Here is a 23,224-nt window from a genome sequence, read left to right as displayed (position 1 = left end):
TAAAGAATTTAAAAAATTTATGATACCGTCAAAATTTAGTAAAAAATAATGTGGAAGATGAAGAGTTGATTGAGTTTAGGAAAATAAATGGGTGCGGAAAAGAAAGAATCTGTCAAAAGGAATTGAATTGGTTTTAAAAGTCACACTAAACTCGATGCATACGTTAATAACACATTTAAATTATTTGTTAAATATATTAAAATAATTTGATTAAATTTAACAATTAAAGAGCATCAATGCACCAAAAATTTACCTAATAAAAAAAATTTCTTTATTGCAGAAAATTAATAATTTATATTCCTTGCAGAAATGCCCTCTTTTGCTGCAAAAGGTTAATAATTCTGTGGAGAGGTAAATCACGGTGAATGCCTGACCAGGGCATGGTGGCCGAGGGAAAACATGGCACAGATTGATGTTATCGCAAATGCAATCATTTATATTCCTTGCACCCTCTTTTAATTACATTTTCAGTGGTCGTACCCTTATCCGCGATATTTCGCCGTCTATTTCGTCGAAGGAAGAAGTAGCGGCGGTGGGTCAGTCGAGCGGCCATGGATGGTAAACAGAGCGCGGCGATGTTGGCTCCGCCGACTACTCCTCCAACGAACCCTGTCGCTCAGCTGCAGGTGCGAATCAAGGAACTAGAGACTGGGTTCCGCGCCTGGCTGGCGAAGCAGCCGACGGCCGTAGAGGCTGCCGTCGTCACCGCCACCAGCGCTGCCCAGGGCGCCTTCATCGGCGCCCTCATGGGATCTCTCACCTCAGACGCCGCCATCCCCAGCCCTCCTCCTAATGCCCCTGGCTTCAATCCCCAAGCCATGGCCTCCCTCAAGCAAGCGCAGGTTCCTCTTTGTTCTATCTCTTCCGTCCTGTCTCTCACTTTCCTTTTCCACTCATTTCCGCTTGAATTGGTGTAATCTTTATGAATTCGCGCTTTTCTTTATAAATTAAGAAAATTACTTGAAAAATGAATAACAAATTTTTCTCGAGTATCCGGTGAGAAAATGAATTTCTTGTCTTCTGATTTCTTCGATATTGTGATGATGCACAAATGTATAATTGATGATGTAAATGTGTTCCACACTATTCACTATACAGTTCGTGCCGCTTCTTTTTATTTGTTATCAGCTTGTCTGTTGCTGGGTTTTGATCAAATAGGTCCTTTTTTCATGGTCAGAACACCATATTATTGTTCGATATTAAGAGTTTTTTTTTGCGATGTCTATATAACATTTACTTGGATATCCAATCTTCAAACAACCGAGTTATATACTTTTTTTTGGCCAAAAGGTTATATACTTATTTGCATATGCTGATTCTTAACATACAATTTCTCTTCGCCTTCTTCTTTTATCAATGCCGCATGCTTTATCCTAAAGTAACATAAACAGAGAGCCTTTATCTTCTACGCGGAATTTTTAGATACGTATACACTCAAGAATGCTCTTCTTGCATTTATTGCAGGCTTTTACAGGTGGTCCCTTGGTGCAAGCTCGCAATTTTGCTGTTATGACAGGTACTAATGCAGGCATATCATGCGTGATGAGAAGAATAAGAGGAGTGGAGGACATGCAAAGTAGGTGAGATTACTGAGTTCACACTTCTGTTGTCTTGTGATTACTGAATCAGGTTAAGTTTTGATGGAAGTAAATAAGTCTTGTCTTATGCTTTGATTTTCTGAGTAATTTCTACTGTTAAGTTACCGGGGCACATAGACAGAAGACCTCTGTGGACCATAGAGATCCATGCTGATTTCCTTACTATAAAGGACACCATACATGAGAAATGCCCATGTTACTTTCATATGAAATGAGCAGTTAACAAAATTGTTTGAATGCCAATTTCACTCCATCTCATATTAAATTATTTTCCCAAATTTTTTCTTTAAAAATGGTGATTGTTTTTGTTTATATTTTCATCCTTTAGATATACTTTTCTCCAACAGAATATTTATTGAAAGATAGCATCATTGGTGAAATAGAAATTTCTTGATATTCGAGAGTGTACTACTCTTATCGGTAGCATCACTGGTGAAATAGATATTGTTTTTATATAGATGGTTGTTTATCTCCTCAGTCTCACATCGCCCAGTGTGGCATGCTAAGTGTGTTGTATAAGGGCTAGTTTACTTTGGAGGAGGGAAATTGGTTCTGTGAAAGGGGGCCAATATGATAGTATTGATATCCCATTTTGATTGATCACTTCAAAGAACCACGAATAGAAAGGAATTCAAAGATGAATCCACAGATCCAATATGGGAACTTTTTGCTTTGGATGGAATGTGCTTTTCCCTCACTTGAATATGGTACCAGAATCTTAATCCAATCCATACCTCTGATGGCTAAGTGAGATCTTCTTGGTTCACTTGCAACATAGACATGCACCTTTAAGCCTAATGGCGAAGTTCATACATCCTGTGTGTGCTTAGAGCCTCAACCTGTACCTCTGTGCTTGATGCCCAAGTGTGGGCATTCTACTAGTGCTTAGAGTCTCAACTTGTATCTTTGTGCTTGATGGCTAAGTGTGGTCATTTTAAATGTGCTTAGTGTGTCAACCTGTATGTTTGAGTCTAATGGGACATGAGAGAGCATGTTGAGGATGCAATGCTCATCAATGTAAAGGTTGGCCCATCGGCTCATATTCATACATAGTCTAATATGAGCATTTTGAATGTGCATATATTTGGAGGAAGTCTCCTTCCCAAGTGATTACTCATTTTTGGATACAATGCTCTCCTCCTTTGTTTTATTTTGGACTCTAATAATTTAATATTAAGCAATCCTTGTTGGTTGAGTGATGTCAGATACACACACTACAAATGATGAAGCATTTGATTTCATTTGAGATGCAAAAAGTTAGTAACAGTCTCCATAGATTTATATTTAGTGAAATTGTTCATTTTATGGTAGGAGACCTTTTATTGACCTTTAAAATAAGTATGAAATACATTTGTAGCATCATTTCTAGTCTAAAAAACCAGACACCACATTAATTTATCTTCATCCTTATAATTGGATTTGTAGATGAATTCTAAAGTCTAAATTTTGTTCTGGATCTCAGGAAAATCTAATGTCCAAGCTATGCCTAAGTTGGTGTTTTTCTTTTTTTAATTAATGGCCATAGCTTCCTTGTTGATAGGTATATCTCTCATGTTTATTACCTTTTTAAAATTGTCTATTTGCTTAAGTTGGAGGATAATTTACATGCTAGCCCTTGCATATTGTGGTATCCTTGCACCTCCCTTCAACTTCTACTTTCCCTGCTTTGTCCCTTTGTTAACCATGTAGCAAATTTAAATGTGTAACGAAAAAACAAGTCAAAATGATTAATACCTTGTTTCCATACATGGAACTTAAAGGCCATCATATAGCATTTAATGGTTTATCCTACATTGTATTCCTTCTTTTGAGAACCATTGTCACATTCCTAAGTTAGGGACTGAACTTAGGAGTTTACAACTGAGCATATAAAATTCCCCAAACTCCAAGGTAATAAACATGATTAAAAGGTTATAAGATGTTATAATGGAATGCTCCTGTTTCGACTCAATTAAAAGGTTTGTAAGGAATATGGTATCACTGATTAAAAATGCAGTTCTTATGATGGTATTGAAATATCTGATTTTGTTTGAGGCTAGCATTCTAGTTTTAGTTTATAAAGAGTGGTTTAATATTGAAAACTTGGAATCATCTCTGATCCATATCAATCTTAAGGAACAACAACCAGTTTGGTCTTTTTATTGAGGTGAATACTCTTTGTTTCATCATTTTAAGTCGTTAATTCCAAATGTATGGGTGGTATTTACTTTATTAGTTGGGAAGATCATACAAGACCCACCACTCCTTAACTACTTTATTTATGAACAATAGAACTGGTGCATGACTTCCATTTTATCATTTAAGTCATTAATTCCAAGTATATGTGTGATACTGAATCAGTTCCCATGATCATGCAAAGCGAATCAATATTTGTCTAATTATGAACAAGAGAAGAAGAATGTGACTTTCATTTTGCCTGATCTGAAACATGCTTTGCTTTACTTCAATCTAGATTATTTGAGATTTTGAGCTTCTAAATATTTTTCCTAATTGCTTTTGAAGTTTGAATAAAATCTTTGATTGCGATAGCTGTTTGATTCTATTCTGAAATCTATATCTAATTTATTAAAATGTAAATGAGTATATATATATATATATAGTGTATTGTCATTCAGAAACTTTGTTTGGGCTTGATACATTTTTATGTACTGAATGTGACTGCTAATCGAGATAAAAAGAATATCTACTTTCTTTATTAAAGATGAGGTATATTTATATACAAACTAGGAATTTATCTTAAGAAAGAATCCAACTAAGGAAACTATAATTAGGCTAATTGACAGATATATTAACTAATATTTACAGATAATACTCCCCCTCAAGTTGGAGCATAGATATTAATTATGTCCAACTTGTTACAAAGATAATCAACCCGAACTTCATTTAAAGTTTTTGTGAAGATGCCCCTAATTGTTATCCAGTCTTCACATATCTTGTAGAGATCAAGCCTTGTTAATTTTTTCATGAACAAAATGACAATCAATTTTAATGTGCTTAGTTCACTTATGAAATACAAGATTCAATGTAATATGAAGAGTAGCTTAGTTATCACACTACAGTTTTATTGGTACTGAAATTTTAAGTCTGACTTTAGTTAAGAGTTGATATATCCAAATTATCTCACACAGACTGTATCATAGCCTTATATTCTGACTCTGTATTGGATTGTGACATAATATTTTGTTTCTTACTCTTTCATAAGATTAAATTTCTCCAACAAAGATACAATAATCTGAAATAAATTTTTTATCCATTTTGGAACTTGCTATCTGCATCTGAAAAACATTCAATATGAGTGTGTCCATGATTTGCATTTACGATATCCCGTCTGGGTGCTCCCTTCAAATAACACACAATTTGCTTTAACGCTGCCCAGTGATGAATTGTTGAAGATAACATAAATTGACTGACAACATTAACCAAATATGCAATATCTGAACTAGTCACGGTAAGGTAATTCAACTTTCCAATCAAGTTTCGATATCTCTCAGGATGTCAAATAGTTCCCCATCTTTTGTGCGGTGCACGTTTTGAGTATTGGAGCACTACAGGGCTTTGCCCTCAATTTCCTGTCTCAATTAATAGGTCTAAGATATATTTTCTCTTAGATAGAAATATACGTTTTTTACTCCTTGTAACTTTAACTTCCAAAAAATACTTCAGCACCACTATCTTTCATGTGAAATTTAATATAAATGAAAGATTTATGAGATGAGATTCTCATAGTATCACTTCTAGTGATAACAATGTCATCCACACACAGCTAATAAAATGACACCAGCTCCTGGTTGTTTGTAAAACACAGAATGGTCAGACTCGCTTTTCATTGTACTAAATTTTCCAACAACTTAACTAAATTTTCTAAACTAAGCATGAGGAATCTATTTCAAACCATACAAAGATTTTTGAAGACGACAAACTCACCCTGACTCCTCTTGAGCAACAAAATCAGGAGGTTACTCTATATACACCTCCTCCTGAAGATTATCTTAAAGAAGAATATTTTTGATGTCAAGTTGATGTAAAAATCAATGATGAGTAGCGGCCATTAAAATAAACAATCGAACAGATATCAACTTTGCAACAGGAGAAAAAGTGTCAGAATAATCCACACCATAGGTCTGAGCATAACCCTTAGCAACAAGACGGATTGTTAATCTGGCAACTGACCCATCTGAATTGACTTTAACTGCGAATACCCATTTACACCAAATAGTCCATTTCCCTGAGGGTAGATCGACCAAGTCGCAAGTGTCATTGTCATCTAAACCATTCATCTCCTCTATCGTTGCATTTTTCCAACCAGGATGAGATATAACCTCATGGACATTTTTAGGAATAGAGATAGAGTCAAGTGAAGCAATAAAAGAACAAAAGAAAGACGATAAGCCGCTATAAGAAACAAAAGAAGTAATATAAGTACACTAGCATTTACTTTTACGTAACGCAATAGGAAGATCATCATTCGGGACTTGATCTGATGATGAAATAGTAGGTGCAAGACATGAATCAAGAGGTTGATGCTTGGAGTAGACTTGAATAACAAGAGGCTTGATAGGAGTCGTTCTAGGATGGGTGCGGAGCATGTGATAGAATACACCAACATCCTCCTCCTTTTGATAAGTTGGAATAGGTAAGGACAAGAAATAAAGTGTCTTCCATTAAGGTAACATCAATTGAGACAAGATATTTGTTAATACTAGGACAATAACACCTATAACTTTTTTGAAGATGAGAATAACCAAGGAAGATACACTTCAAATATTTGAGATCTAATTTAATGACATGCAGACTAACATCTCAAACAGAATAAGTGCTATCAAATATCTTAGGGTTAACAGAAAACGACTTGAAAAATAATTTTATAAGGCACCACAAAATAGAGGATGATATGCGGTTAATGAGAAAATATATTGTAGAAACTATATCAACTCAAAAAGGCTAGAGAGCATTCATTTGAAATAAAAAGGCTCATGCAGTTTCAAGAAGATGTTTGTTTTACGTCTAACTACACCATTTTGGGATGAAGTATCAACAGAAGAGGTTTCATGAAGCATGTCATTCTGACTCATATAAGATTGGAATAAATCGGATATATATTCTTTGACATTATCATTTCACATAGTACGGATGGACGTATTGAACTGGGTTTTAATCTCAGCATAAAATGCACAAAATAGAGAAAATAACTCAGAACGACTTTTTCATTAAGTATAACCAAGTTACATGAGAATAATCATCCACAAAAGTAACAAAATAATCTAAAATCATGTTTAAACAAAATATGACAAGGGAAATATCAGAATGAACTAATTCAAAAAGAATAGTAGCATGTTTATTTACTCATAGGATTCGAATTAAGATTGTAATGTTTTGCAAACTGACATGACTCACAATCTAATGAAGACATCTTACCATAATGTAGACAAAGCTTTTTGAGCAAAGAGAGAGATAAATATCCCAACCTACAATGATCCTCGAAAGGAGATGTGACACTCGAGCAAGCAAAAGAATTTTAGAGCGGTGTGTCAAGAATGTAGAGGTCTTCAGATTTATGTCCTTTACCAATAATTTTCTTCATCAAAAGATCCTAAAATAAGAAATTATAAGAAAAAAATAAGATGCAACAATTAAGATTACGAGTTAGTTGACTGACAGAGAGGGATAAATTAGGTAAATGTAAAACAAAGGATAGAGGAAGCAAAGGGGTAGGATTGATAGTGTCAGACCCACTAGCACAAGATGGAGACCCATCAGCTAAAGTAACGTTAGAATGTAGAGGCCTCTAGATTCATATCTTTTGCCAATAATCTTCTTCGTCAAAAGATCCTAAAATAAGTAATGATCAGAAAAAAATGAGATACAACAGTTAAGATTACGAGTTAGTTGACTGACAGAGAACAAATTAAAAGATACATTAGGTAAATATAAGACAGAGGACAGAAGAAGCAAAGGGGTATGATTGATAGTGTCAGACTCACGAACACAAGATGAAGAACCATCAACTAAAGTAACGGTAGGAGTGTTAGCTTTGGACTGAAAAGTAGAAAAGAGACTAGAATTTCCTATCATATGATCTGTGACATCAAAATTAATGACCCATTTGGAGAATGAGAAAAGAAAACATGTGTTTTGTTTACTTGAACAAACAATAGCAATGACAGTGGGAGATGAAGACTTGAGTGATTCTTGATATTTTGAGAACTTGACAAATTCATCTACAGAGATATGGACTAATTTATTAGAGACATCATTAGTAGACGTAATATAGGCCAAGTGTTTTTGTTAATTTTTGTACTGAAGTTTTTTACACTCAAATTTCGTATAACCCGACTTACGACAGTAGTTGCACATAATGCCACCCGAATTCGACGTTCGAGTTTCAAAGTACTATGAGCCACTTCCTTTATTTCCATTGTGACTAGTTGATCTTCTAGGCACATAATTAGTATTGCGACTTACTAAAACACCACTAAGTGGAAGGAGCGTAATACTTTTTGTACAGAGAACACGACTAAATACATCTTGTAAAGGGATCTCAAAACCTAAGAAAATTTGTGGCTTAGCAGACTCAATGTCAGGAGATAGGCTAGCGAAGAAACTCATGATAGCCACGGCTCTCGTTAACGTTGTTGAACCTTCACATTAGGGCTAAAGGGCAGCAGCATATTAAGTTCCTCATATGTCTTTTTGAACGCCATAAAATAATTGATTAGAGGCTGATTTTGTTTTTCCACGTGGTAAAATGCTTTGCAAACCTCATACATGTGGGAGAGATTCCCTATTCCAGAGTGCAAAAATTTTAAGTAATACATCATTTCTTTAACAAATTCACAATGATTGATCAAACCAATTACCTCACTATCAATACAATTCAAAATATAAAGGAATAAGCAAGCATCTTTTTTAAGCCATGTTTCATCTCGAGGAGAGTCATTGGTCAAATGACTATCTTTGTCAATACTTTGTAGATAAAGATGAACAGTCTTACTCCAATCTAAATAGTTTGAACAATTTAGTTTATAGTCCGTTATTTTAGATATCACAGGCACCACATCCGTCACAATAGAATACTTATTTTCAGCCATAAGATTTTATCCCAAAGGAAGTCAACTAAGAGAAGAATCCGATAAGTACAGGCAAACCCATGAGCGCGAGAAGGAAGCCCAAACTAATATCAGCGTCGGTTGTTGTCACGCGGAAACTCACCATTGGAGTAGGAAACCAAGTCTAGGGAGAACGCACAACGTCTAGGAAACCAATACAACAACGGCTGCTCGGTGTATGGGATAATGCGACTTGCAGTCATGCGTAGGTGTTGCTCGCATTGAGGAAAGCAGGGCAGTGGATCGGGAAGAGAAACTAGGTATGGAGGTGGTGGAGAAGAGGTTGAGATCAGTGAAGAGGGCAAGGAAGGCGTCTAGGGTTAAATCACCATAACGTGCCTTATCAAGATCGAGGGCGTCAAGGACAACCCCGAAGAAGGTTGGGTCGTGGGGGTCGGGATTCGATCGACACCAGGGTTGGAGACGCGTAGTAACTTTTGCTGCAAGAAGCAGTGTCGTCGCACATACGTGAGAAGGAGCGCCATATCGCATGCGTGAGAGGAAGAAGAGGCAGAGATGGAACTCTAATTTTAAATCCCTAATTTCAAAGGTGCTCTGATGTCATGTTAATTGAGATAAAAAGAATATCTATTTCAGGTTATTATATCTTTGTTGTAGGAAATTATCTCATAGAAGAATAAGAAGTAAAATGTTGTCACGATCGAATGCAGAGTTAAAATATAGGATTATGACACAGTCTGTGTGCGAGATAATTTGGATATATCAACTCTTGACTGAAGTAAGACTAAAAATTTTAGTACCAGCAAAATTGTGGTGTGTTAACCAAGTTGCTCTTCATATTGCATCGAAGACACCTTATTTCTCGTCTCAATTGATGTTACCTTCGTGGAAGATACACTTTATTTCCTGTCCTCACCTATTCTTACTTGTCAAAGGGAGGAGGATGATTTGTTGGTGTATTCTATCACATCCTCCGCATCCGTCCTACAACTGGCTCTTATCAAGCCTCCTAGTATTCTAGTCTACTCCAGGCGTCAACCTCTTAATCTACTTCAGATTATTGTATCTTTGTTGGAGGAAGTTTAGTCTGATGGAAGAGTAAGAAGCAAAATATTGTATCACAATACAGTGCAAAGTCAGAATATAAGGCAATGACATAGTCTGTGTGTAAGATAATGTGGATATATCAACTCTTGACTGAAGTAGGACTTAAAATGTCAGTACAAGCAAAGTTGTGGTGTGATAACCAAATTGCTCTTCATATTGCATCGAAAACACACCTTATTTCCTGTCTCAATTGATGTTACCTTCATGGAAGACACTTTATTTTCCGTCCTCACCTATTCCGACTCGTTAAAGGGAGGATGATGATTGGTTGGTGTATTCTATCACATCCTCTGCACCCATCTGTCTCGGAATCGTCTCATGTCAAGACTCCTGTTATTCAAGTTTACTACAAGCATCAACCTTTTGATTCATATCCTGCACCTACTACTTCATCATCAGATCCAGTCTTAAGCAATGATCTTCTTATTGCGTTACACAAAGGTAAACATTAACTTGTTGTCTTCCTCTTGTTCTTTTATCACTTTACTTGACTTTATCTCTATTCCTAAATTGTCTGTGAGGCCATATTTCATCCTGGTTGGAAAGATACAATGATAGAGGAGATGAATACTTTAGATGACAATGTCACTTGGGGCTTAGTCGATCGACCTTTAGGGAAACGAACAATTGGGTGTAAATGGGTATTCGCAGTTAAAGTCAATCCGGATGAGTCAGTGGTCAAATTAAAAGTCCGTCTTGTTGCTAAGGGCTATATTCAAACATATGATGTGAATTATTTTGACACTTTTTCTCCTATTGCAAAGTTGACACTATTCAATTGTTTATTTCAATGGTCACTATTCATCATTGACTTTTACATCAACTTGATATTAAGAATATTTTTTCATGATGATTTTCAGGAGGAGGTGCATATGGAGCAACCTCCTGGTTTTGTTGCTCAGAAGGAGTCAGGGCGAGTTTGTCGTCTTCGAAAATCTTTGTATAGTTTGAAACAAAGTCCTCGTGTTTGGTTTGAAAATTTTAATCAAGTTGTTGGAAAATTTCGTATAATGAAAAGTAAGTCTAACTATTCTGTATTCTACAAGCAATCAGGAGCTGGTATCATTTCGTTAGTTGTGTATGTGGATAATATTGTTATCATTGGAAGTGATACTACGAGAATCTCATCTCTTAAATCTTTCATTCATACTCAATTTCACATGAAAGACTTAGGGTGCTGAAGTATTTCTTGGGAGTTGAAATTACGATGAGTAAAAAAGATATATTTCTATCTCAAAGAAAATATATCATTGACCTATTAACTTAGATAGGAAAATTGAGGGCAAAGTCTTGTAGTGCTCCAATAACTCAGAACGTGCACCTCACAGGAGATGGGGAACTATTTAAATATCTTGAGAGATATCGAAGGTTGGTTGAGAAGTTGAATTACTTTATCGTGATTCATCCAAATATTGCATATTCAATTGGTGTTGTCAGCCAGTTTATGCTATCTCTAATAGCTCATTATTGGGCAACATTAAAACAAATTTTGTGTTACTTGAAGGGAACATCCGGACGAGATATCATATATGCAAATTATGGGCACACTTATATTGAATGTTTTTTCAGATGCAGATTGGACAGCTTCCAAAATGGATAGAAAATCTACTTCAAGTTATTATATATTTGTTGGAGGAAATTTAGTCTCATGGAAGAGTAAGAAGCAAAACGTTGTGTTACGATCCAGTGCAGAGTCAAAATATAGGACTATAGTACAGTCTGTGTATGAGATAATGTGGATATATTAACTATTGACTAAAGTAGGACTTAAAATTTCAGCACTAGCAAAAATGTGGTGTGATAACTTGCTCTTCATATTGCATCGAATCTTGTGTTTCATGAGCGAACTAAGCACATTGAAAATGATTGTCATTTGAGAAAATTCAATAAAGCTTGATCTCTACAAGATATGTGCAGACTGGATAACAATTAGAGGGCATCTTCACAAAAGTTTTAAATGAGGTTCGGATTGATTATCTTTGTAACAAGTTGGGCATGATTAATATCTATGCTCCAATTTGAGGAGGAGTATTATCCATATATATTAGTTAATATATTTGTCAATTAGCCTAATTATAGTTTCCTTAGTTGAATTCTTTTCTAAGATAGATTCCTAGTTTGTATATAAATATACCTCATCTTCGATATAGAAAGTAGATATTCTTTTTATCTAAAATCAAATGTTTGTGTTTGTTAGACTTGTATGTAGATTAACTGTGAATCATATTGAACATCTTGGATATTTGTGTTTAGTATTAGACATGGAAGAATAAATTTAAGGCATGCTACCCTAACATGATTCAAGAGCATCCATATGTAGAATGCCCTAAATTCTGTCAACCAAAGTGTTCCATTCATATCACATATCTTTGCAAAAGTTGTCAACAGGAAGGTTTCTGGTGAAGGTTGAATCAGCAAATATTAGTATCTCAATTAGTTAGCACTTCCAACTCTAATAATCTTCGAACTATTTGAGTGCTTATGAATTGACAATCACTTGTTTTCAGTCAGGAAGGAGATTTTTGACCATGAAGAGAGGTATTTGTTTGTATATCAAAAGCTTAAAAAAAACTTCAGATTTGCCAAGAAGATGAGTGTGCCAACCTTAGAACTTAAGGCAAGAAGATTATTGCACCACCCTTGCAAATTTCTGATTTTAGTCTTTTGACTAGATGGTAGCTGTCTTTAGTCACAAAGTAGATTTGACTTGTCCTTGCTGGTGACATAAAGAATTGAATGACAGGAAACATGAAATAAAACCTAGGAATGGAACATAATGAAGTTCCTTTTTTTTTGTTTTTTGGTTTGGCATCAAATATCCAAAAAGATGAATGATGCACCTTCTATTACCTAACTCCTAACTCGTAACTACATGCCTTTTAATTGCACTGTGGCATATAATCATATCTCTCCCATCCATTTTGCTCTCATGAAATAAAACATTAAGGTAAAAATTGTTACCTTTCCAACTCATTGTTCACAGTTCCATATTAATCCCTTAATCCAAACATCAGAAACCATGGTTGCTATATTATTTTATTCATTCACACCTAAACCCTTGGGGATTGTCTTTTAGGTGGATTATCTGCACCTTATAATTTCACACTTTCATGTGATATATAAGACATTTATTGACTGAAAATTGCATGAAGTATCAAAACCATAACGCCTACAACTATAAAGACTAACATGTAAATTGGTGTTACGAATATCTTGATTCTAAGTGGTACAACTAACTTGTCATCCTACTTCACATTTATTCTAATCATTTTAGGTTTTACAAAGCTAAAGTGACCTAAAATAATTTGACTCATTCTTCATTCTTCTGTTCAACATTTTAGCTAATCATTTTATCAATTAGCTAGTATTCTTTCTATCAACATTTTGTCAAAGCTTCTTGCAGTTAAAATCCTTATTCTTCATATTGTTTCCACTAAGAGAATCTTGCAAGAGCAGAGAGAGCATGAGAAAGGTTTACAAATATCAGTTTTCTTTAACTTCCAAAATTGGCTCGCTACTCACTAGTCTGATTGTTCTTGCAGTATGGTTGCAGCATTTGGTTCTGGTGCAATGTTTTCATTGGTCAGTGGCATGGGAGGCCCAAACCAGGCTCTTAATGCAGTTACCTCAGGACTGTTTTTTGCACTAGTTCAAGGTGGTATTTTTAAGGTACATAAAGAGGATTTAAGATTATGTCAGTCACTTGTGAAGTCTTACTTTGGATAGATTATCAGTACCTGCTTGACCAAGCTACATTTCATGTGGAAATTTTGATCTTCTACTTGCTATGATAATTTAGCTTTGTTATCTTCACATATGATTTTCCTCCGAATAAAATATAAATAAGGTGAGTATATTTCTCACAACTAGTGGATTTGTTGTGACAATCTTGAAGTTGAGCTTCTCATATGATGGCCATTGTAATGCAACAAACAACATCAACTAAGCCATCACAATTTTCTTCTCAGTTAATACTCAAGTGGTAGCTGAATAGCTTCGCAAATGTTCTATAATTTGGTAAATTGTTAGATTCTTCCAATGCAACAGGTCAAGACATGGAATTTGCACTAATTGAAGTGCTGATGAAAAATAGTTTGGATACTATTTCCTATACCTGCAAAGGAGCAATATAAAAAAACAAATATAAAGCAATGAGTCATGGCTTTCGATTACAGACCAGTGTAGAAAATATTTTTGATTACAGTTAATTAGGTATCATCTGTAATTGTCTCATCTAATGTCGAAAAGAAAATTCTTCATTGGGATAGGATTATAGGAATTAACATAGATGGAATGCCTCTTTCAAGCTTTGCAGATGACCAAATTGTTCACTGCCTATGCTGGAATCACATTGGTGTGGCATTCATTTCTCCTGGTGCCTTGGCAGGCGTTTTAGTAATGGATATTGCCATATTAGTATATTTAAAAGTTTCAAAGTCCAAAATCTGGACAGGATGTTGTAGGAATGTCAAACTCAAAGTCTGTCCTACAGATTTTGTATTTAAGTAGCAAGCACTCCTATTGTCAGTCCAATACACTGCTTGATATTTGTGTTCTGTTACAATTTCAGGCAAGTGAGAAATTCTCACAGCCACCAGCTGACGACATGTTCTACTCCCGCACAAAAGGAATGTTAACAAGTCTTGGCCTTCAGAACTATGAGAAGAACTTCAAGAAAGGCCTACTCAATGATGCTACTCTTCCCCTTCTCACTGATAGGTAAGGATTTTGTAGCCCCTCTATGCTGTAGTCAATTGGGCAAGTCCCTGCTTTGCATGAAAGCAACCCTTTTCACAAATAGTTGATATATATATACATTTTTATTAGCACATGAAAGCAATCATACTTTTCCTAGATCCTTTTTTTATTCATTTTTACGCATTCCAGCGCTCTTCGAGATGTCAAAATTCCTCCTGGGCCTAGACTTCTTATTCTCGATCACATTCAAAGGTAAACGAAAGTGCTTACTCTATCAAATTGCTTCCGAAGCTTTACCTTTCATCATGCATATTGACAGCTCTAATTGTATCTAACAGGAACCCTGATTTGGTAAAACGATGAAGACGACTGTGAACAATGTTATATTCCAAGCAATGAGAGCAAATTTGGTTGAAGGTGCCAGTTTAGATGAACTTTGTGCTTTTCTGATACTTGTTGCGTCTTCATCTTAGAGACAATTATACTAGGGATGATCTTTGTGTATCCAAATTTTGCTCCAAAATACTGCTCATTGCGATGAATGCAAAATCTCTTTTGTTTGTCACCAGTTAGATTGGATAGTTCTAATATTTGCATCATGTAAGTATTTTAAATGTCTTTCATTCCCATGCAAAGTACCCTATGCCCTATGCTCGAACTATTGGGACTGTTGGATTGTTGTATGAAGAGCTGTTGCGTTTTTGAATTTACCTTGTGGACCTTGTGGACGAATTAGGGAGAGGCACATCTTTTGTGGTTAACACACCACAAATTGTCACCTCCAACGTTAAAACACATTAGAACATCCACAATCCATTCCTATTATAATACCTTCCACTTCATTAAAAAATATAGAGTCTACTGTCACATATTTGTTATAACAACATTCTCTTTCATCCATATTCTTTTTAAAATTAATATTCATTATTTATAGGTCTCACTGTTCACTTAATCCTCTTAAAATTATATCATATTAAATAAATATATTTTAAAAATATTTTAAAATATTAAAATTATTATCATTTTTATTAATAATTTTACTTTTAAAATAATAAGTTTACTATTTTTAAAAAATAATATTAAAAATTTTAAAATATATTTATTAAAAAAATAGATGTTCTAATAATATAATTAAAAAAATACACGTGGAGTGGGGTGGGGTGGGCCAAACTCTTGACTGGCCCATCCCACTTTTAATTGAACACGCTCAACTGGAGAGGTGTTATAACACCCTTCCATAATGATATTTAACACCAATAAAATATTATAACACCCTGTTAGAGCATCCACAATGGATGCTCTTATAGCATTATATTTTTCAATATTATATATATGTTTTATTAGAAGTTAAGTTCAAGTGTGAAGTAGTTTAAGACCTAGCTCACTCTATCATACGATGAAAAACTTCACTAAGCAAAAGTTTAAGATTCGAAAACCACTGATCACATAGTATTTTAAATCTAAGCAACATGTCCAGTTCATTCTTTTCTTTGTTTAAGAAACGTTTGTGTTTTGTGGCGATTGTTAGGGTATACAAAAATTCAAAAAAAAACTCTTTATTTCTAAAATATCCAAAAATTATGATTTCCTACCGCCCTTTATTTCTTTATCCCCTGAAAAAGCTTGCAAGAGTCCAGTGATTTTTTGTTTAGGAAAGTGATCTCATCAACAGACCTACACAATTAATCATATTTATATTTAATTAACTGACAAAAACAGATTAATTTTGAAATTAATTTTATTAATTTTTAGTTATTTGTGGTGACATTAATTTTTAGGTAGATATAATGTGAAAGCTTTGACTATATTTTCAATTTATTACCTCAAGATAGAGGTGTCTAAAGGATAAAGTAAGGATCAAATAAAATTGAAGGTGTGATATCCTACAAGGCAAAGTTAGAAGTTTTGACTGTAAATTAAGAGTTCGAATCTCGACAAAGTCGAAATAATATTTTCTTCCATCGTGATCAACTACAATTTCTCGATTTACCTCTTCACAAATGATCATAAGATCGACAATATAGGATCGTTGGAGTCACAGATTTCACCTTTTACAGAAGAAAAAGAATATCGATTTTAATGGATACGATGTAATAATAAAATACTTATAAAAATAAATAAAAGAATTAAAATTCGAAACAACTTTTAAATGTGTATAAATTATACTCTAAATCTACTCATAGATTAAATTCCAAAATTAAAGGCGAAGATTAATAGGGTAAAAAGCCTGGATATTCCAATTATCAAAAAACAAAAAAAAAAGTTAGAAATAATGTGAAAGCTTTGACTATATTTCCCATTTATTATCACAGGATGTTTCTCAAGAATAAACTAAGGATCAAATAAAATTGAATGTGTGCTTATCCTATAGGGCAAAGTTAGAAGTTCTTTCCCCATGAGTGTGACACAACAATAAAATAATAAAAATAAATAAAAGGTTTGAATTCTAATAAGAATGAATGTTTTAAAAATCGATCTCTAAATACACATAAGTTGTACTCCAGATATATATCTGATAGGCGAACCAAAAGAGAAGATCATTTTACCTTTAAGATTAATCTGATTGGATTATCAAACTCAGTCAAATCTTATCTAGATGCTAGTTAGCAAACTTCAAAGAGAAGGAAAAAAAAACCAAAAAACATAGGCACGGATATTTCCTGAATCAACAGTTAAATCAAGATCTTGAATTCATTTGACTTGCTTTGAATTCCCCCCAACTCTGCTGAATGCTCCGGATTATCATGATACCTGCCAACTTATCACCTGCAATAAGAAAGATTCAAATGCATAGCATACCCAAGACATATGACATTCACCAAGAAAGCCAATACCTGATGAAACACATTAAACATACATGAACAAAACGATAGTAGCATCTTAGTTGGAATATAACCATATTTTGGGCAGGCGAAGAATCAATTAAGACAAGCCAATTTTGTGAGAATCATGACCTAAGAAGATTAGGGCCATCAAGAATTACACATGGTTCACGTACTAATATATGAAGATTGCATGAACAGACACAATAAAGAATGCTACTTGATCATTTTTCCTGTAATAAACTTCCACCAATATTGAGTTTTATCAACATTGTGATCTACATAAGATTAATATATAATATGTGAGATGCAGAAAGTATCAAACAACTAGTCTTTGACTTCAGCACCAATTTTCATTTCTGGAAACAAGAAATGGCTACTTCTTAAACAAACAACTGAGAATAAGTCTATCAAAAACTTTTCCATAGAAGAATACATCCAAAAGAAAGTACCACAAACAGTTTTCAAATCATTGTGGGCAATTTTTCACGTAAAAAAACAACAGGTGGAAAAGGTAGAAATTCTTACTGGCAGTCAAAAGAAGTATGAAAGAGCCACAACCATTTTGTAGGTACCATCATTATCTACGTCGGCAATTACCTTCATAGAATATTAAAAATGAGGGTCAAGACTTTATGAATTAAAAGCCCCAATTTTTTTTTTCTTTTTTTGTATGCTCAACCCAATGGAAAATAAATTGAAAAATATCAATGGAAAATAAATTGAAAAATATCAGTTGGTGGAACTTACTGGAGTGCAAAGTATGTGTGAATCTATGCTTGCAAAATCTTCTGCTTTCTCATGGCACTCCACTGTCCAATTTTCATCCCCCCACATCAACTCATCAACATAATCATCATAGTCATAATTATACTGATCAGCTAACTCATCTGTATCTCTAAACAAATCAAAAGATGAATCAGCTTCTTCTTCCAGTTCTTGGACATTTTCCACAGTTGCTCCTTGCACTCTGTCACCAGTTATGGTCTTCATGATGTCCATCTTGAGCACCTTTATTCTTCAAGAAGCCTTCTTTCTGTTTGTGTTTGATTTTCCTCTGTAACATTTCTCAGTGAAACATCCCTTTTGATTGTGTCAAAGACAATCCATTGTATCATCTAGTATCAGCAAAATCAAGTTTTTCTGTCCTCAAGATTAGATGTATTCATTGAGAGGTTGTTCACAATGTTTGTAGAATAAGAAATATTTTGATCCGCTCATGCTCCCATTTATATCTGGATACAACGCAACAGAAATTTCCTAATTTGTTCCACAATTCAGAATTTCAGAAAGGAACATTAAAAACATGTAATACTCAGAATATTAGTTTACAAGCCCACATATTTACAAAATTTGACATGTAAATCCTAAAATAATTACAATAGAAAAGCTATTTAAGACTTTTTAAACATGTTACTGGATTTGCAAAATGCACTGTTTCATGTTTACATATGTATAAAAATGAAAATGCAGAAACAAGATATTGAAATTTATAATAACAGAAATAATGTTAAAGAGAGATTCTCTGACACTAGAAAGATTTAGAGTTTCTAGAAGATAAATTGGTAATTTAATTATAAACTCAGTTGCAATTAACAGTCACTAAGGATATTTATATTTGTTTATATGTTGAAGAGTTAGAATGGATTGTCAATTGGTGGAAAGCAAGCCATCCTGACCAATTTGCAATTTTAACATCAATGAAAACTGTATGATATTATGTGCTCAATAACTATAAAAAATTGTAGAGATAAGAGCTTTGTTGATGAATATGGTTCACAAGTTTTGTTTGTGGATATTGTTCATTCATGAACATTGTTCATATTGTTCACGAACAATTAGAATCTCTATCCATGAATATTAATAAATTAAACACATATATGTTCAAGCTTGTTCATTTAGTTAAATGAGATGTTAAACTTGGTCATTTAGTTGACCTTGTTCATGAACATCAACGAGCAATGTTAAGCTGAATTTTTATTAGTTCAGGTAATAAATGTGAAGGATGTGTGATTGGTCCTAACTATTCAAAAGCCTCATTTCAGTTTCAATTTGAATAGAAAGATTACAAATGATGGTTGGTTGGATGGATGGATGGATGAAGAAAACCTTATTTTTGTAACTTTATTCTTTCATATTTTTATATAGAGAAAAGATGAGTAATTAGTTTAAACTTGTTTCAATTGGTATGAATTGGCATGGTTGAAATATTCAAAGCTATCTCAGCATAAATATTGACATTAATAAAGTTTTTAAAAAAAGGTTGAATGTTACCTTCCCAGTAACATCGCAGCACAACTTTAGAAATCCCACCACATTTGGTTCACTACTAAAAGAGCAATTTATAGCATCTATAAGCTGTCAAATTCCTTGTGTTGATTCAAAGATGCAAACTGAATGTTTAAGAATTAAGAGTAGCACCTCTTCAGCATAGCTTTTGCACTTTTGCTCTATAAATGCACGCTTGAAAACAGAGATAAGAAGTGACTGGTTCTTAGCTTTCTGCCTGAAGCTTGCAGGTTCATAGCTGCTGCACAATCATGCCTGTGTTGCCTTCTAAAGAAACGAGAATACACTATAAGTAGGAATTCTCCTTGTGATTGACTACCATGTTGATTATACCCTGTATGGATCTCAGATGCTCCATTTGTATGTTGTAGCAAGTGTGACAATTGTATCAAGCAAGCATTAGTTTCCATGTGAATCCTCCCTTTTGAGGTCCAATCCATGTGGCTTCAGAAGACATGTGATGTCAGTATGCAACTCCTAGCTGCATTTTGTTGTGTTCCATAGAACCACCTCAACAATAGTTCATCCAATTCTGCAATATAGAGCAAGTCACTCATCTAGTTGATCACCAGTAGTCTTTGCATGAGCATACACCATTGTCAAAATGATGGAAACGACTAGAATCTCTAACTGTTATTACACGGTTAGTTATCTTCGATGCCAATTTAATCACAGTATGGCAATCTCCACAAGCACGGAGATTTTTTACAATTTGGATGGTCACACCATCTTCTGTGTTTAATATAGCAAAGCATAGAGCTAATCTCTCGCTGTGACTAGATAAGAAGGATTCTTTCTCTTCTTCTTCAACATTTTGCATAACGTGACTTGTGTCAGGAATATAACCCATCATCTCCAACTTTTTATGCAAATGGTTCCAAACATCACGTATACCCTCATATTGTGGGTGAGATTGATCACCAACACTAAATGCATGAATAGTGTTTCTAATATAAACCCAACTGCATCCAGGAGTTTTGTTCACTCCTACGTTATTAATGGCCACTCTCATTCTTCTTACATCTGTCCATCTTCCAACCTGGGCATATATATTTGAGAGAACGACATAATGGGCAACATTTTCAGGTTCTATTTTGACTAAATTGTCCAGTGCAATTTCCCCCATTGCTACATTAGAGTGCATTCTGGATGCACCCAATAGGGCACCCCATACACCAGCATCTGGAGTCATTGGCATACTTTGAATCAAGGACCAAGCTTCACCTAGCTGACCAGAGCGACCCAGCAAATCTACCATGCAAGCATAATGTTCAATGTTTGGCTCCAGTTGGTATTCACTCATTATAGATTCAAAGAGATGTTTTCCTTCTGCAATTAAACCTGCATGTCTGCAAGCAGACAACACACTGAGAAAAGATACAGAATCTGGTTTGACACAATTACCTTTCATCTGCGAAAAAAGCGAAATGGCCCTTTCACCATGTCCATGTATGGCATATCCTGCAAGCATTACATTCCATGATACTACATCTCTTGAATCCATTTGGTCGAAGAAATCCCTGGCACAATCAAGCCTTCCACACTTTGTGTACATGTCAATTAGACAGTTTCCAATAAGCATTTGAGAAACAAAGCAAGTCTTGATTACGTATGAATGAAGCACCGATCCTTCTCTTATAGCTGCTAGGAATGATGCTGCTGGTATTATGCTGATAAGAGAGATTAAATTAGGTTTCACATTCTCAGCTCTCATTAAGCGGAAAGCAGATAATGCTTCATTAGCACACCCATTGTGCATGTATCCTGAAAACATGGTATTCCATGATATAACATCATTACAGGACTTGGTCTCTAAGAACAAAAACTCAGCAGTTGAAAGATCCCCACACTTGGCATACATATCAATTGTAGCATTTTTGACATAAAGATCTGAATTAAAACCATTCTTGATGACCAAGCCATGAAGACAAGCACCGAGCTCAATGGCATTCAAGATAGCACAGGATGGAAGAGCACCTACCATGGTGCCAGGATCTGGGTATTTTCCTGTCAATCGCAGCTGATTAAACAACTCCAAAGCTTTAGCAGCATCACCTACTTGTGTGTAACCATTTATCAATGCATTCCAGGTCACAATATCTTTGACTTCCATTTTGTTAAATAAAGCATGTGCAGAAGAAAAGGATCCACACTGGGCATACATAGCAATCAAAGCCGTTTCCACAGAAACATTCAGATGAATGTGATACTTCAATACATAAGAATGAATGCTCTTTCCCATCTTCAGTTCCAACAAATCTGCACAAGCTGGAAGTAGGCTCACCATGGTAACTTGATTAGGCATCACGCCTGTCATTTGCATTTTTCGGTAGAGAACCAATGCATCTTCAGGATGACCAGTCTGGACACAGGCTGAAATCATGGCAGACCAAGCTATGACATCTTTCTCTTTTATCCCATCAAACATTGACTTTGCCTTCTCTAAGTCTCCACACTTAGCATACATAGTGACAAGCATTGTTTTGATTGAGATATCTAAATCCTCCCCTTTCTCAGTCGCACAATTATGAATACTCACTCCCTTGTCTAAATCTCCAGTCTCAGTTGCAGCAGAAAGTGCACTCACCACAGACACTTGATTCAACTTTAAACCTTCACTTTTCAATTTGTCAAAAAGCAACAAAGCATCTGTATAACAGCCATTATACACATAGCCACTTATCATAGTTCCCCATGTAACATCATCTTTTCCATTCGACATTATGTCAAAAATTTTACGAGCAATGCCAGGGCTCCGACATTTGCAGTAGGTATCAATCAGCCCATTAGAAATCGAAGGCAAAAGGCTCCTCCTAAGGATGAAACCATGAATTGCCCTGCACAGAATAAGAGCAGAGAGATCACACACAGCTGGAAACAAGTTAAGAAATGTGACCGAATTGGGGACTTCACCAGCCATTTGCATCCTCTCAAAAACTTCCAGAGCTTCAAGAGGATGGCCATTAGTGGAGAAGCCAGCGATCATGGCATTCCAAGAGACGGCGTCTAACTCAGCCATTGACTCGAAAAGCTCGCGAGCAGCATCGACCCTTCCCAATTTTGAGTACATGTCAACAAGGCCCGTGGAAATGAAGACATCACATAAGAGACCTCTTCTCCCAACCTCCCTCCTTATCATATCACCTGTCTTCGAGTCGAGAGCGCCGGCGCAGGCCTTGGAAGCAAAAGTGAAGGTGTATTTATCGGGCTCGATGCCTCGTCGCTGCATGAGGTGGTAAAACTGGACAGCTTTCTTATACTCGCCCGTCCTGTTGTAGCATCGGATCATGGAGTTCCACAAGGCCACGGTAGGGAGGGGAGAGGAGTTGAAGAGGGCGAGGGCAGCATCGCATCGGCCGAAGGAGGAATAGCAATTGAGAAGCAGGGAGCGACTGGAGTCGTCGGAGAGGGATCCGAAGACCACGAGGCGGGAATGGAGCCGGAGAAGAAAGCGGACGTCTTTGCAGGAGCGGAGGAGGTGAGTGAGGTGTTTGGTCGAACAGGTTGGGCGCGCTGCGGGAATCGCCGGAGCGCCAGCTGCCAAGGGACGGCAACACCGGAGACTCCAAGCCAATCCTCCTACGAACGCGGAGTTTGCGCGCTCGCCGACCGGCATGGGCGTCGCCGTCGATAGCCGAAGCAT

At 35.5% G+C, this 23,224-nt stretch overlaps 2 protein-coding genes across 2 annotated transcripts; one reads left to right on the top strand and one right to left on the bottom strand.

The window, feature by feature from the left end:
- Nucleotides 1-480: 480 nt before the first annotated feature.
- Nucleotides 481-15,042, top strand: LOC141829378 (chloroplastic import inner membrane translocase subunit HP30-2-like). The gene is made up of 6 exons (XM_074716834.1): nucleotides 481-842; nucleotides 1,465-1,580; nucleotides 13,315-13,441; nucleotides 14,343-14,491; nucleotides 14,660-14,722; nucleotides 14,809-15,042. Exons 1-6 carry the CDS (start codon nucleotides 552-554, stop codon nucleotides 14,831-14,833), a joined length of 771 nt encoding a protein of 256 aa, XP_074572935.1. The 5' UTR covers nucleotides 481-551; the 3' UTR covers nucleotides 14,834-15,042.
- Nucleotides 15,043-19,732: 4,690 nt separating this feature from the next.
- LOC141828796 (pentatricopeptide repeat-containing protein At2g39620) lies at nucleotides 19,733-23,224 on the bottom strand. The gene has a single exon (XM_074716188.1). The coding sequence runs from the start codon at nucleotides 23,222-23,224 to the stop codon at nucleotides 20,147-20,149; it is 3,078 nt and encodes a 1,025-aa protein (XP_074572289.1). The 3' UTR covers nucleotides 19,733-20,146.

This window comes from Curcuma longa, chromosome 5, assembly GCF_044706935.1.
Source record: "Curcuma longa cultivar G26 ecotype Majalengka, Jawa Barat chromosome 5, ITB_CL_G26_1.1, whole genome shotgun sequence".
NCBI classification, from domain to species: domain Eukaryota; kingdom Viridiplantae; phylum Streptophyta; class Magnoliopsida; order Zingiberales; family Zingiberaceae; genus Curcuma; species Curcuma longa.
This window is presented reverse-complemented; position numbering and strand designations above follow the sequence as displayed.